We start from the raw sequence: 17,047 nt of genomic DNA on the forward strand, positions 1-17,047 counted from the left end.
CCCTCCCTCCCTCCCTCCCTCCCTCCAGTACTGGGGTTTGACACTTGTGAATGTCAAGCAAGCATGTTACTACTGAGTATGTTGTACTCAGTACTGTGTATGTTGTTTTCATGCATCCGTGTGTTTGTGTAGATGTGTTGTGTGCATGCACAGAGGTGTGCGAGGCTGGTGCCATATGTTTTGCTCCCTCAAGCATTTCCATCTTAATTATTTGAGATGGCCTCCTCACTCAACCTAAAGATCCCCTATTGGCTGGCTAGCCAATGGGCTCCAGACATTCTCCTGTCTCTGCATTCCCTAGCCCTGGGGCTACAGATGTGTGTTCATGCCTGGCTTTTACAGGGATGCTAAGGATCTGAGCTCATGGCCTCATTCTCATGCAGCAGGAACCTAAATGACTGAGCTGTTGACCCATTTTTTTTCCTTTAATTTGGGGTCAGGATCCGGCTAAGTTGCCAGTGTAGGCCTTAAAACAATTGTAGGCTAGGTGGGCTGGGATTGATAGGCCTCTTGCCTCGGGCTCTCAAGTAGTTAAGACTACAGACCTGAACCACCATGCTCACTTCCTTTCTAGATGGTTCTTCTACATTATCCCCAAGCTCTTCCAAGGAAGGAAGAAAGAGAAATAAACATTTAATTATATGAGTCCTCGTAGGTGGAACCAGGCCAGGCAGAGCCTCTCTCCCCATCTCTGCTTCTCTCCCAAGTGCTGACCTGGGGATGGTCAGAAAGGGCAGTAAAACTCGGATGAGCTGAGCCAGGCCCGTGGGAAGTGTTTCCAGAGTTCTCAGGTGAGAGTCCTCCTAGCCTGTGGTTAGGAGGGAGTTTATGAGTTTTAGACTGCCTGGCTCTTGAAGCTCTTGGCCCTCCAGATAGGCATAGATTCACATAGGTCACTGAAGCCTGACGTGAACACTGTAGGTGGAGAGGGTGTTAAGCCTCTCGTTGGTGAGATCTGATTCTTCAAAACGACTTGGCTCAGAGTTTCCTGATGGATGGGTGTGGGGTGCTGGAAGGGCTACTGGCCTGAAGGTCTGTGTGTGTGTGTGTGTGTGTGCGCGCACACACACACACTGTCTTTGAGTTGTGTATATTATTCAGCCATAGGGGGTCCATTCCCAGATACAAGAGCTCTGTGGTGGCCCTGGCATCACTAAGCAGCAGAGCCTTCATTGCCTGCTGTGGGTCCACGTCAGCCTCAGCTCTAGCATTATTGATTCATCTGCAGAGCTAGAGTTTAAATCCAGGACCTGTGCATCATAGCAAAGACTCTATTGAAGAGGTTGGTTGAGACCGAGTTTTGTTATTCTTTTAGTTAGGGTTTTACTGTTGTGAACAGATACCATGACCAAGGCAAGGCTTATAAAAAACACCATTTAATTGGGGCTGGCTTACAGATTCAGAGGTTCAGTCCATTGCCATCAAGGTGGGAGCATCGCAGTATCCAGGCAGGCATTGCGCAGGCAGAGCTGAGAGTTCTATGTCTTCATCCAAAGGCTGCTAGTGGAAGACTGACTTCCAGGCAACTAGGGTGAGGGTCCTAAGCCCACACCCACAGTGACACACCCATTCCAACCAGGTCATACCTATTCCAACAAGGCCACACCTCCAAATGGTGCCACTCCCTGGTCCAAGAATATACAAACCATGACAGTTATGTACCCCAGGGTTGCCTTAAACTCATAACCTACTTGGGGAGTATTGAGATTACAGTGTGTGCTACTATATCTGAATCTTACTCATAGACCAACACAGTACCTGTTACCTTACAGATAAATCATGAGGGATAAATAAAATCAGACACATGAAGGACTTTGAAAATGTTCAGGCACTGCACAGAAGTCCATGAGAGGCTTGGCTTTTGCAGTGCCACCACTGAGGAAGTTTCTGGGCTGTTTGTTCTGCCCCTGTGGCATTGCCCTTCTTTGGAATGAATGGCGTCTTTGCACCCACGTTCCCCTTAGCTCAGTGCAGTGCTGCAGATGTGCAAGACAACGCTCTGCCTTACAGAGATTGGGCCTGGGAAGCCAATGGCCACTACAGAGGGGAATGAAGACCCTGGGCATGGGGTGGAGGACACCCAGACAAGCTCTCTGAGACGCTTCTGTGGGCTAGGTGTAGCAGGGGACGTGAGTCTGACCTCGGAGTTCAGGCAGAATCAGTTCCTTGCATGATAAGGTAAGGGGCACAACTGCAGAAAGCTCGCTGAGCACCCATTTCCCGTCTGGAAACACAGACTATCATTGGCATCACAAGAGTTTCAGTACACTGAGGCCAGTGAAGAGCCCAACTCAGTGTCTAAAGCAAATCAGATGCCCGGGAATCCTGTGATCTGTCTCTGTCTCTGTCCCTCTCCCCTCCTCCTCCCCCTTTCCCTCTCTCTGCACTGTGGACCTCTCATGCTTAGAGGATAACCTTGCCTGCCCCTGGGTTTACCCCAAGCTGAGTACAAGACTTACCTTTTTGATAGTCACAGTAGCATTAAAAAGTCATCTGATATTCTATGATAACTTATAGGAATATCAGTTTGGGACACAAAATGTTTTCTATTTGTTTGGGTTCGGGGAGGGTTGTTTGAGTAGAAAGAACTTTGGACTACAAAGGTGGGACTTGGGGCTGGTGAGATGGCTCAGTGGGTAAGAGCACCCGACTGCTCTTCCGAAGGTCCAGAGTTCAAATCCCAGCAACCACATGGTGGCTCACAACCATCCGTAATGAGACCTGATGCCCTTTTCTGGTGTGTCTGAAGACAGCTACAGTGTACTTACATATAATAATAAATAAATAAATATAAAAAAAAACAAAGGTGGGACTTGAAGACGTTTGTGTGTGTGTGCGTGTGCGTGTGTGTGTGTACGTGTATACATGTGTGTGTGTATGAATGTGTGTATGAGCATGTGTGTGTGTTATGTATGTATATATTGTGTTCATGTGTACTATGACACTAACAAAGAGAGAAGTCAGAGGACAATTTGTGGGAGTTGGGTCTCTCTACCATCTGGGAATGAAAGAAACTTAGATCATCAGACCTAGTGGCAAGCCCCTTCACCTAGTGAGCCATCTTGCAGGCCCTACTGCTTCAGACAGACCATCTAGCTGGTCAGTTTTTCTCTTTTCCACACATTGAGCATTTTCTGAGTGCCAAGTGCTTGGCATTTCTGTCTCACAGAATTTCCATGACAACCCATTTCACAGATGAAGCCAAGGCTTATGCAGAGGAAATAGTTGTTTGAGGTCACTCAGCGGGTAAGAGACAAAACTGGGGTTCTGGCCTGCTGTGAAGCCAAGGGCTGTGCTCATCTCCCCCTCCGCTTCCTTGGCTTCTGGCCCTGGCTGGAGGAAAAGCCAATAGGGATTTAACTTGAAGGAGAATCGTAGTCTAAGAGAAAGGAAAGTAGCTAGGAAGTCTGTCGAGGAGAAGTAAGAAGCCTAAGGAGAGGTTATGAACAGGGCTACCTCTGGTGCAAGTGGAGCGAGCCCTCATTGCAGGAGGGGCTCAGCACTGTTCTGGGAATGGCTGCAGGGGGCTATGGGGTCTTTTCTTAAGTCATTCCAGCTGTCTGATGCCCTCCAATAGATTGCAGAGTCGTGCAGGTCTGAAAACTCACACTGCTTCATTATCTGGACCATGCATCCATGGGCAGAATTTGTGATAAAATCCCTTAGGCTGTGAAGTCAGACCACTTTCTACCACCCTTCGTACTTGGCCACTCCTCCAGTCACCAACACTGAAGTCCCGCCATGCTGATGGACAGCCTTCCTCACTTGGCTGACTAGGGCTTGGCCGGTGCTCTCCAGCCATCTGCTCTGCCTGCGAAGCAGCTCTTTGTTGCTTTTGGCATGTGTAATGGCTTAATTTCTATTTTTCTGTTGGGAAATGCAGTTCGTCAGTATTGAGGGAGCATGGGTGCTAAGATGGCTTCTGATTGCTATCTTGAATGTTAATATCCTAATACGTTTTACCGTCAATGACCTGTCTTCCCTTCTCCGAATCCTCTCTTCCCCTCTGCAGAGATAGGCTCTGTGCCCGCCTTGGATCGGCCTCGCTCCCCAGCTCCTTCCCCCACTACCCTCCTCCCTGCCTCTCACAGATAGCATTGTGCTTCACCAACAGTCTGCAGCCGTGGGAAATCTTTGACTTGGAGGATATGAAAAAGTGTTTCATTTTGTTTGGGGTTAACAGAGATGATCTAATCAAAAGGCATACATTATTTGAATTCCATGCTCGGGGGCAAAAGGGCTCCTGATCATTTTGAACTTGGGCAGAGACAGAATTCTGGTTTAGCGCTGCTCAGCAGAGCCAACAGCTGGTTTTCTGTCTGTGACTCCTTGCTGGGGCTGGGGTGTGTTTATGGTGTGATCGTCCTCCAAAGAGCTCCAGGGAAACCATGGTTTTACCCAGGTTTAAAATCATGAACTCTGAGGGAAGTCACCTTGTGGGACCCCAGTTGAGTATTTGGTTCTCGTCTGGATCCCAAGCTTAAGTGTGGAGTCCCTGAGGATGGCACAAATCTGCTCACTGCTCTCTTTCACTGCCTGGCCAGACACCACTTGCCTCCTCCATAGGTTATCCCTTGAGACAAATGAAGATTTGAAACCGACAGCAAACACTCTCAGCCACGAGGCGCTAAGTCCAGCCATGCAACAGGGCTCCGGAGTGGTCTGGGAAGGGTATGGTGTGACTTAGAGAGAAAGTTGGTTCAACTTCAGTGTCTTTGCCTCGCACAGGTGCTTATATTAGCATGTTCATCGAACAGCCACCTCAGCTTCCCTCTCCGAGTGTCATATGGAATGCCACCTCAGTACAAATCTCAAGTCTGTTTTCCTCCCTGAGGATGGAGGTCTGAAGGGGTGAAGGACCCAAAATAAACTTTATAAGCCTCGAATTTAGATCTTATTCCTACCTCCACAAATGGGTATTGGACAGTTTCTGACCGAGAGAAGTGAGCAGAAGTTGGGAAGGTAGATCTTGCACTTTCTGTCTAACAGGGGAGATGACTACATGGACAGTGGGCTATGGTTTAATAGGAACTGTGATTAGGATAGCGTGCTGTGGGAACCCAGACGAGGGAGGAACACATCCTGGTGGGAGTGTCTAGGAACGCCTCAGAGAGGAGGCATATTGCCCTCAACCTTGAAGGAGCCGGAGACGTCTACCACAGTGCCTCTTCCCAAGCATTACCTGCTCCGTGTGCACTTGCCTTTTGCTGGGGACGGTGGGGAAAAAAATTACAGGAAGGGATGGCAGTTCCTGTCCTTAGGAAATGCACAGCTTGTTCCGGAGAGAGCCTGGCACTGCTGAGCCCCTTGGAACTCTGTGTATGCAGATGGCGGGTGGGAGGTGGGGTGGGAGAGTTTTGTGGTGTGGACTTGGAAAGCCAAGTCTCCCAGAGTTACTACTCTCCCATGTGGAAATCACATGTTCTGCAGAAGTGTTCCTACCTTGCAAAGATGTCTGAACTTACCAAAAAAAAAAAAAAAAAAAAAAAAAAAAAAAAAAAAAAAAAAAGAGGTCAAGGCTTCCATTTTCCACCCCACTGCCCAGCGTCATCAACTGGGTTCTGAATAGCACGTTGGCTCTAGTTAGAGTAGAAGAGGGATCAAACTGGGGATGGAAGGAGAAGGTCACCGGTGAGCAGTTGAAAGTACTGACTCTCTTTATAACTCAGCTGGAATCTGTGGGTCACAAAACACCTGTGTAGCCAGCACATGAGCTCAGTGAGGGGATCAGGGGGAGGCGTGCTTTCAGAGCCTGGATCTGTGTTGCTGCTTCTCACACTGCTCTGCTCTGCTGCCTTCAGGATCCTTCCATGCAGTCGCTCGTGGTTCAGTCTCTCCCTCTTACTAGCTGAGTTCCGCACTGTTCTGTTCCTTAATTTCCCAGTGAGATTTTCATCACTGAGTACAGGAGCGACGTCTCAATTCATCTCTTCCTTTCTGAGACATATAAAAGACACAAGTTTCTTTGGACAATCTTGGCATCGGATCTCAGCCACTTAGCCTGAAACTAGGACCACGGTTACCTGTAAAGGGGGCTAACGTTAAACCTTCTAAGCTTCAGGTGGTTGACTGGAAGGCTGGATGATTCTTTGCTCTGGGGATGGTCTTAGACCCTGTGGCTTCTCTGGGCTCTCTACCCTATAGACACCAGTGATGGCATCCTCTCTGTTAGTCACAACCATCAGTCGCATCTTTAGAAATTCTTCAAGTATCCATTGTGAAGGAAGCCCCCCCCCCAAGGTTCAAAGCACTGGCTGATGCTCCCTTTTGGGTGTGCTTCAGATCTTTAGGACGACAGCACAGTAGATGTTCAGTGAACACTGTTGCTCTTTCATTGCTAACTCACCTAGCACTTGACACAGGTCTGATGGGTGTCACGACTCTTGAGTTCCAGCAGCTCAGGGTGGGAATGGATCTCTCAAGCTGCCCACCCATGCACTAACAGCCCCTCTGTCATTCTCTTACTTTCAGATTGACCTGGAGCCAGAAGGAAAAGTGTACGTGATCATCGATCTCTCGGGATCATCGGGTGAAGGTAGGGTGCCACCTCTTGCTCTTGTCTTGTTCTGTTGAGCCTTGGTCTGCTGGGTCTCCCTCTTTCCATCTCAGCCAGGACCTTACCATAGTGACATTTAATTAGTTGGCATGCTTTAGCAGGAGAAAGGTTGTTTGGAAGATGTTGGGCCTGTGCACCAAACAGGAGCCAACCATCTGTTATTGCTGGAGCAGAAGGAGATTTCAGACTTGCTGAGAGGCCAGTAACACGGGCATTTCCAAATGCTGCGTGCAGGGCAGGTGCCAGTGCAGGGGCACCCTCTCCCAGGAGGCGTCTGTGGGGTTTGCACCGGGTGTGGTGAGAAGGAAGTAAAACCAGCTAGCCTAACGGTATTCAGAAAGGAAGCAGACAAGGTGTCAGACTTTAAAATCTTACCTTTTTTTTCATCATTTACAGATTCCTCTACTAGCTATTTAAAAGACAAATGATGCTGATAGGATGAGACAATGTATGGATTGTTTCTTCTTCTTTTTATATCCTCTTACCTTGATTTCTTCCTTCTTCGCTCACTTACTGTGTTTTAAGTGCAGAAGTGTCAGTGTGGTGAAGACCAGACGAACAGTGTGGAAGGGAAGGCAAGGAAATGCATCTATGTCCAGACAGGGGCAAGGCAGTTACAACAGACTTCAGCAGGAGACCAAAGGGTGTTTACTGGCCTCATTAGTCCTCTCTCTCTCTCTCTCTCTCTCTCTCTCTCTCTCTGTTTGTGGGCAGGGAGGTAGAACAGTTGGTGCTAGTGGCATGGCTGAGAGATCGGGAGAGAATTGCTGTTTCCCCTTTGAGACGAGAGAAAGAAATGTTGTCTGTGATCCCAAGAGAGAAGGGGGGAGTCCTGACCTTCAGCTCTCCTGCCTGGAAAACTTGGCCTTTTCACAGATTCACACCAAGTTATAAGCACAGAGTCTCACACACGCACATGCACAAGCACACACACAGACACACACACACACACACACAGAGAAAGAGAGAGAGAGAGAGAGAGAGAGAGAGAGAGAGAGAGAGAGAGAGAGACTGACTGACTGACTGACTGACTGACTGACTCTAGGTAAAGGCTCTGTTGGGAGGAAACATCTAAGTAAGGTCAAAGCCTCTAAGCCAGTGGGTCTCAACCTATGGGTTGAAGTCTTAATTTCAGACTTCCTGCATATCAGATATTTACATTATGATTCATAATAGTAGCAAAATTACAGCTATGAAGTATCAATGAAGTCATTTTATGGTTGGGGGTCACCTCAATATGAAGAACTGTATTAAAGGGGTCACAGAATTCACAAGGCTGAGAACACTGCTCTAAGAAAATGACGTAAGTGATAATGGTACCCAATAACTTTATTCATATTCAGTCTCTACAGGTGTTCAGAACAACTCAACAGTCATGTGCATATGGGGACCCCACTAGAGTTGATGATTTGGCATAGGTTAAAAGCTTTAAACATCCTTTTAAAATTGGTTTCTTACATATTCTGCTCTTTACTGCAGTTATGTTTGGCAAGTCCAACTTCCCCTCTCTGTTATCAGTACTAAACAGCCAAAAATAGAATATGCTGTTGGAGAGTTGAGGATTTAACAATATATGTTATGAAATATTTAAGACCTTCAAAAAATAAAGTAAAATAAACCAGCCATGTTATAGAAAGACAGCCCATCCCAGCACAGGTGGTAAATGCCTGCTCTTGAGACTGAGGCGGGATAGTGTCTTGCACACAAGAACTTGGGCCAGCCTGAAATTTAAGAAAAAATAATAAGACAAACAAAGATTGAAGGCTTGTAGTTGCTTAAACATTTTTTTTAGCATAGTATGAGAGCCCGGCTTATCAGACTTGAGAGTTTACAATAGCATCCTGATTGTAGATGCTGGAAAATGTTTGATAAACAAAAATCAATTTTTTTTCCTGTTCTTTCCCTAACCTTAATTAAACATGTATTTCCTGTGCCAAGATGCTGGGCAAGCCAATGGCAGGCTTGAATTATTTTCTTTCTCCTCAAAAAGATTAATGACTTGCAAAATTATAAACAACATTTTTTTTACATAAGAGAGAAAGGAGATGGACACTGAATGAATAAATAAATCAGAAGCAATTGATTTTTTTTCCTTCTTGCTTCTACGCTTTATTGCATGTGAATAACCGAAACAATTTTCATTGGGCTAAATTCTGAGTCTTTTTTAAAAATCTCTTTCATCTAAAGAAAATAGAGTTTACTTTAGAAATGCTGACACATGCCAGGATTTGTAAAGTGCTAGCATGTGTTGCTCTAAAGCAAAGAGGACTCTAGTTTGCCTTTGCTGTTCCTGGACTTGGGATTCCCTTCTGTGAGTGGTGGGTGGGCGTCTGTAATCCCGTGTCATACTCCATTTGTGCCATGCCCATCTGCTCTGCCAGTCCTCGCCCTGGACCGAGAGGGCTCTCTGTCTCGAGGTAATTTTGGTTGCATAAGAGTTGTGAGGGTACAAGAAAGACTCGGACAGGAATAAACCAGCTAGACTGCTGCCCAATAGACCTCCCAGAGAAGCTCATTTGTTAAGCTACCCTATTGCACTACAGACTGCAGACTCCACTCTTTGTCCACACTCTTTCTTGGGTGCAAATGCTAACTGCGTTCTGTGAGTGGGCAAGAGGAGCGTTGGAATGATGCCTGACTGAAGCTTCACTGCTCTGGTAATCCTGCCGCCAGAAACATTTCAGCAACCCTGTCTCCATGCTCCAGCCCCACCAATGGGAAAAACATACACATGGAAATTGCACGCACTTTCCACCACATGCAAATTCCTAAGAGTGCATAGAAAGGTATGGGGGTGACAGTGTGAACACACACCCTTCTTTTAGAGCATCCCAAAGGACTCTTTTTCTTGCTAACATGCCATTAGGAAGTTTGTGTGTTTACATCCGCTGGAGCAGGATGTAATGTGATTTCTGACTGTCTAATGAAATTCCACCACTTGGACATCCTGTGCAGGTCCCCATAATAGGATTTGACTAGTGTGTGCTTTGACTAAAGCAGGGAACCTGACCCCAGATGTAAAGGGTCAGGCCTGGTGACGTTGGAGATCATTTCCAGTCCCATGATGCTGTTCTTCAGTGTAATTTGAATAGGCATCTGTTGGAGCTCATGGCCAAGGAGTAGGGTAATATTGTAGGTGATAGATGAGCTGAAAGAAGTGGACCTTTTTTGGCATGTGTTGTCACAGATACTTTTCTGTGAGTCCCAGTTTGGGGTATTCTGTAGATTGACTTTCAGCATGAATAACAAACATTTGGCTCTCTGGTACGCCTGGCACCATTGAATCACCAGATAATTAGGTCAAAGCTTGGGTAAAGGAAGTATAAATAGCAACTTAATTCTCAAATTGTAAATGTGTTTCATTCTGTGTAATAAGTTATGGTTTCTGCATTTGCTGTCATTGGTGGTTCACATTCGTTGTAACAATGGAGCAATGCACCATATTTTGCAATGTAGCAGTATACCGTCCTTTACAGACCCTCCACAGACCCTCTGGATGGGAGCTGGTGAGGGGCTGGCTAGCCTGTGTGGTCTTCTCCCTCTGATTTGCATCTAAGGTCAGTGGTCATCTCAGATTGTCCTCAGAGTCCGAACTGCAGTAGAAATTGCAAGAAGTCATCCTCACTGGACATCAGACTCACAGACCCAGGTCTTTAATAGTATACAGAATCCCCAACCTAAAGTAGAGTGAATCTGGTCCTGGTGGGATGCTGCCTTGTGTAAGTGGGAGCTGAGAAGCAATACCCACCTACTCTCCTTTCTGCAGTCATGTGATATGAAGTGCCTGGTGTCTTCTCTAGGAAAGAGTATAGCCCTAGGCATTCATCAGACTTAGGCTCTTCTGCTCGCCAGCTTAGCTTCAGATTCCTTGCCCAGAAGACAGGGCAACACTATGACATTTCATTTGGACTTCGTTTGGAAGAGTCCATTCTGGCCACTTGTAAGCTGATTTAGCCTGAAGTAACCCTGCCAAAGATACTAGAGAGGGGTCAGTATAAGAACAAGGCCTTGGGACTATTCATGTGTACGGAGATATTCAGTAAATACCCAGAGCCTAGAGACCCAAGAGCAGAGTGGAGTTTATCAGAGTCACCTTGAGAGCAGCCAGCAGGCTCTTCAGGGAAGTGGTAGGAGGGAGGTTTCTGACTCTGGCTGTGGAGTGCTCAAGGCAAGAGCTGGCTACTTACAGAACACATGGATGTGTGTCAGGTCTAAGCGATTACTTCCTGTAGCAGTGCAACCCAGCTGTTGGTTTTGCTTCTTCATCTTTCTTCCTCCCCCTACCCCCACATTCAGCAATTCCCAGCCAGACCCTTTGGAGCATCACAGAACCACTGGTTTGTGTCCTGGGCACATTAATGTTAACAGGGGCTCTTGTTGGAGCCTGGCTCCTCCTGTCGCCACTCAGTGCAGACTGAGAACATATGGCCTCCAGGCTCTTACCGGCCCTGGGTAAATCCTTTCATCTGTTTGAGGACAGTTCTTAAATCTTTCTTCTTCAGGCTGAATCCATCAAATCCTTTAGCCTTTCTGCAGGTATGTTTTTCGAAATCTTGCTCCTTTTTGCGGCTTTCTCTGTTTTTTCCCCCTAGTTGCTCAAGAAGACAGATTTGATAAAGACAACTTTGCTTGGCTCTGGAAAGACACGTGTGAAGATTTTCACATACCAAGTGCTTGGCCCCATCACTTTCACATGGAGGTGCGGTGCTAAGAGGGCCAGGGACACACCTCAGAGCATACTGCAGGCTCCTCCTGGGCTTCTGCTCTGCCAGGGCCCTGATGGTGAGGTTGTCAACATGGAAATGACCTCCTGATGCTAGTGTTACTATTTTTTTCCCCTCAGAAAGCTTTTCATAGGAACATAAAGCCAACATTCTTAGCTTTTAATCCAAAGGTGGCCCCACAGTCCCTTTCATGAACAGACAGATCTGGCTTGTTACTCTCTTAGAAAGGAGAACCCTTGATCCCTATTTCAGGAATGGCTTGGTCTCTCTCCAGATGTCTGTAATGTGGACCCATAAGTAGGTAGGTTATGATTTGAAACTGGACCTGACATAAATCTAACAGGACAATGATCTTTCCTACTGTCCTGCTCTTTGTTAGAGACATTGGGATCTTATGTTCGTGGCAGACATTGAAACACTGCTCTTGGGTGAAATCTTGACTCTGCTAGAGGGCAGGGTCTCAACAGCATCTCCAGGTTCCGAAGGCCTTCTGAAGAATTCGGCTTTTTCTAGATCCCATATTATTTGATCAAGTAGCTTCTGGTTGTCGGCGAGTTTTAACTCTTGCTCATTTGGGCCACTTACTCCAATGATGGACAGTCGCCAATTCATCTCGAGATTAGGGAAACTGGAAGTGAAGCGTGACGTTGAAAATGGAAGATGATGTTCACAAGACTGAGAGCATTACTTGACTTCAACCAGGAATGAACATCTTAGAGGAGGAAGGCATCAAAGACTAGAACATTCACACCGAGTTCAGACTGAGTGCCAGTCACCAAGGGGGAAACTGGGACTGGAATAACCCAGCAATGCCAAGGGAGTGGGGGGCTTATGCGGGAAAGGATGGGTAGAACAGACCTTAGAGAGTCCGGGAGAGGCTTTGTGAGCTGGGAGAGAGTCCTGTTATCATTATCCAAGATGGCTTAGACTTTTTCATACTCAGGAATGGCAGGATAAACAAGGCAGACAGAATGTATACTCTTTGGGAGCATTCAAACAAAAAGAGAGTTATCTGTAGAGCAAGCAGAAATGGTGGTGCTCTGCAAACAGGGAAAGTGGGGGGAGCCACAAATGATTGATCCACGCTTGAAAGTTGATGGCAATTGTTCTGCTCAACCTTCATGGCTGAGGCCTCGGTCTCACTAAGGTCCCCAAGGAGGAAGGGAATGTCCCAGGTCAAATGTAATCACATCCATAACGTTGGGTAGAGGCCTGGTGTAACGACGGCATTGAGGTATTTAGAAGATCATTTGAAGAAAGGTTTTTCTTGTATTTCTTCATGGCTTATTTTGGATTTTCTTCCCAGGTAGACACCTGGTAAAGCCCTACAATAATCACACTACAGTCTTCAGCTTTTCAGCCTCTTCCTCTTCCTCCTCCTCCTCTTCCTCCCCCTCTTCCTCCTCCTCCTCCTCCTCTTCCTTTTTTAACAGAGCTGGTAAAATAAACTCCTGATCTCCACAAGTGGACCACCACAGAGCTATGTCTACGGCCTTTCTCAGGTGTCCTAAATTAAGCCCCGACATCCCCACATTTTCTCTTTCAGTTTCTGTTCATTTTTGAATATGAAACATCACTTAGGCATTTCCACCTTTCCTAAGCCACACCCAGCAAGGTGCTGGCCCCTCTCCTCTGGGGAATGTCCCTTCACCAATAGGATTCTGGTCATGCTCACCTCAATGCTCCCTAGACATATTTGGATGTGCCAGACTTTCCAGAAGTGGACTGAGTCCAGAAAATAAAGATCACAGCACTTAGATGTTCAAAAACGTTGGTCTTTTACTATGCGCTCTGTACTGGCAGCTCTCGCTCTGAGACACAGGACAAGGGAGCCTATCTTTCGCTGTCTAGAAATGGTGGTCCATCTTTGCCTTGTTGGAATCAGTGTTTATTACTAGAGGTGATTGCCTGTGTGGATGACATAGAAGACTCAATGAGCATCCACCCCTGTCCAGGAATTCTTATATCCCAAAGAGCCTTTGCATACATTCTCAATGAGAAAAAAAAAAGCCAAGAAGCCCCCATTTCCTTCTAATTGGTCTCTAGAAGCACAGTGGTTCCTCTGAAATGAACCTCCCCCCCTGCCCCCCGCCATGGTCAACAACACCAAATGCCAGCCACTAGCAGACAAAACCAGGATTGAACCTGGAGAGACTGGGGAGCTGTTCTCTGCAAGCCTCCTCCCTGTCTGCCATTGTGGGTGTGGCTATTGGATGTCTCTGTTGACTGAGTGCTTGTTTTACTCCTGACTTAACTGCAGAAGGGATAGTCAGATGGAAGAAACACACATATAGCAAGGGAGGGCTTATGATAGGTCCTTAGTGAAGACATGGCTCTGTCATCTCCTCCCGAGTCCTCTCCATCTGTCACTATCATTTCTGTATCTTATAAAAGAGAGTTTGGGGGGAATCATGTTTGCAGCTCAGATCATATTTGCTTGAAATGGACCATAATTTAATCATTTACTGTTGTTAATGTCCTTGTGACTTGGCTTGAAAGAAAAGGGTATTTCCATTCATCTAACCTAATTTAGAGAGTTGTCTTTCTGTACTGATTATTCTATTCTTTTATCTACTTGAAACTGGCCAGTGCTGACAGTTTTATTGATGTCCCTTATTACCTAGCTTTGTTGAAACCCTCACATTTTCACAACCAAACACATTTGCCATCATTAATCTAGGGGTAACGCCAAGCTTTTATCTTCCCCTTGTATTGTAACCCTTCAGTTGAGCTTGTGTAGACTGAGAAGACACACACACACACACACACACACACGCATGTGCACAGGGTTACATATGTAATCTCTCTTTTATGCACTCTTCCTCACAGTTGCAAAGGAATTCACTAGTGGAAGCCAGGGTGCCTATAGCAGAGAGAACATCACTTTGCATTCTATATCACCACTCCTGCTAACGTCAGAGAGAGACAGACTGGAAGGCTGGGGAAGGAGGTCACGGACAGCCACTTGCTGTCTGTGGCTTCCAGCGGGGCGGAGGATAGCCAAGCTAATGAAGCCACCAGTCTGTGTACATATGATCAAGCATGGGACAAGCAGTGACAGTTACCAAATAAAGAGCTGCCACCAGAAACACCACATTAGCAATGTAGTAAGCAGACCTAGCAAGGAAAAGCAACCGCTCTGTGGAATTGAACTGCTGAGGGTCTTTCGGTACCTATGGTAATGGGCTACTGGGCCTGCCTATTTCTCCACTGCGGGAATATGGAGTCTCCACTAAGGCCCTGTGAGAGGAAACCTCTAAACTTAATGTATCTCATTGTTTATTAGAGGGGTCTCTTGAGCAGTAAATGTGTAGACAGGGTTAATCCTGTAAGGAAAAGGGGGCTCCTTTTCCTTGCATGTGTGATCTGTATTTATTCAGTGGGTTATTTCTCTCTCTTAGGGATTTCTGGAGCCGGTTGTAATCCCTAGCCAGACACAAGTCTTTGTCCCTCTGTATAAGGGAACAGTCACATTTCCATCTAATCCCTTCTTTATTATTTCTAAATAATTTTTAAATAGCCCATACACATAAATGATAAACTAAACAAGAATATTTTTCTTCCTTCTCAAATTTCCTTATCCCTTCCCCAGAGATAGTCACTGTTCCCAGTGATTGATGTATCATTGCAGAGACATTCTCTCTATATGCACACAGACAGGTGGGAGAGCTGGGAGAGACTTGAATGTAATCTTCAGGGATTTGTTTTATTGTTTATTGTGTCTTAGGACTGAGTAGAGTGCCTGTATACATTGGGTATATGATAGCTACATGTCTGTATAAATCAAATAGATTGCGGATATGGAAACATTTGACGAATCAAGTCCCAGCGAGGATCACCTGTGAGCAGCAGCTCTGTTCCCTCAACCAAGAAAGGAGAATATAGTATCTGTTATTACTGCATTTTAGGCTAGCCATGTGGCCTGAAGGAGATCACTCCAGAGCAGTGCTAGTGATTGCGATTCATTGACTCTGCTCAGGGGAGAGGCCTCAGTGGGGGAGAGCCTTACTGCTGGCTCCACGATACCTGTTCCCACCAGCAGCTGCAACACACTGTTGTGCTTCTTGGTCTGTTCTTTGCCTCCTCCTATCAGAAGAAGCTGAGCTCCTGATAGTGAGAGCATTCGTGTTACTTCTGCATGTCCAGCTACTCGAGAAGAAGATGAATGGTGCTTCCAATGAGGGAAGGAGGAGTGGAATAGAGGGAGATGTTGGTTCTCACCTGTGGGGGTGGGGCTATACAAAATCAACAGCGAGCAAGTGGCTGCCAGTGGGTCAGACCTCCTTCCCTGGCCTTCCAGTCAGTCTGTCTCTGACACTAGCAATAATGATAGTGCGTAGTGCAGAGGAATGACGTCTCTGCTACAGAAGCCATTGCCACCCCTAGTGAATTCCTTTGAAATTGTGAGAAAGTGAGTTCAAGGGAAATTATCTTCACTTTTAGGGTTTGCACACATGTCTGTGTGTGTGTGTGTGTGTGTGNGNGNGAGAGAGAGAGAGAGAGAGAGAGAGAGAGAGANAGACACAGAGACACAGAGACACAGAGAGACACAGAGAGACACAGAGACAGAGACAGAGTCAGAGAGAGACACAGAGAGAGATTAGAATCTTTATTTTAGTTCCTACTTTACAATGAGCTATTCTCATGGTTTACCAATACATACAACAAGTGTATACTGAACTGAGCTCGGTGCCTCACACCTTTAACCCCAGTGCTGGCCAGGCAGAAGCAGACAGATATTTGTGAGTTCAAGGTCAGCCTGTTCTACAGAACAAGACTAGGCCATCCATGCCTAGATACTGAAACCCTGTCTCAAACAAAACAAAACAATTGTATACTCTGACTCCATCGTCTGCTGGGCACCAGTGAAAAAGGCAGAGGTCTGGAGAATGTCTGGCAACAAGCCCCGTAGTCTCTTTGGTTCCAGGTGGTCTTCTCTCTGCACAGGGTGAGGATGTGCTGTGTAGTTTTTTCCTGTGCCTTTAAGCCCTCCCTCCTGGAGAGAGGAAGGAGGTTCACATGACTCTAGAGCGGAGATTATTATTTATATCCAAAGAGATCTGTCATATGGCTTTCCTCTTTACATCTAGACGAAACGAGGCTTAAGGAGTTTAAAGCTGAATCCGTCAGAGATGCTATGAAAACACAGATACCGACTCTGTGGGCCCTGGGTTGGGGCTGGTGGTTCCATGTGGCTGATCAGCTCCAGGAGATGCCGTGTTGCTGGTCACCAGAACACACTTTTGAACAGCAAGAGACGGTAGTCCCTAGGGTCCCTGGCAAACCATGCTCAGCAGACAGCAGTTGTAACTGGAAATTTCCCAGTTCCTTTCCCTCCCCACCTCCCAAGAGTTCACCCCAAAACCCACCCTGTGGGTGCATCTTTTTCTAGTCTCAGTTCCTCCTTCCTGGGGGGGGGGGACTCCGCTAGGATCCACCAGCAGGTCACTTGACTTAAGCAGCCTGCTGAAAAGCAGAGTGGGCAGGCAGTAGCTGTGTTCTCCAGAGCAAGGACAAGAGCCAGTTTATAGCCAGAAAACAAAGCCCTGCATGACCTTCTGGGACCCACTCATCAGGATATTGGATTTTTTTTGGTTTTGTGTTTGTTTTTCTATAAATACCCCCAAGTATTGAGTGCTGCTTGAATTTGATCCCACCGTGCACATTTTCTCCTGGTTCTTGTGGCTTTCATTAAAGAAATGCACCCAGGGACCTTGCTAGACCTTACCTCCCGTGTGACCCTTCTCTGATAAGCAGGCGATACTGC

The 17,047-nt window shown here is 46.5% G+C and overlaps 1 protein-coding gene across 2 annotated transcripts in view; it reads left to right on the top strand.

Annotated features, from left to right (window-relative positions):
• The window catches only part of Prkce (protein kinase C epsilon), a 479,816-nt gene that overhangs the window by 176,650 nt on the left and 286,119 nt on the right, over positions 1-17,047 (top strand). For both annotated transcript variants that reach the window (XM_021186165.2, XM_029471044.1), the window contains exon 2: positions 6,472-6,535. In XM_021186165.2, coding sequence (XP_021041824.1) covers positions 6,472-6,535 — 64 coding nt within the window. The remainder of the gene's footprint in view (positions 1-6,471; positions 6,536-17,047) is intronic.

This window comes from Mus caroli, chromosome 17 (assembly GCF_900094665.2).
Source record: "Mus caroli chromosome 17, CAROLI_EIJ_v1.1, whole genome shotgun sequence".
Lineage (NCBI taxonomy): Eukaryota > Metazoa > Chordata > Mammalia > Rodentia > Muridae > Mus > Mus caroli.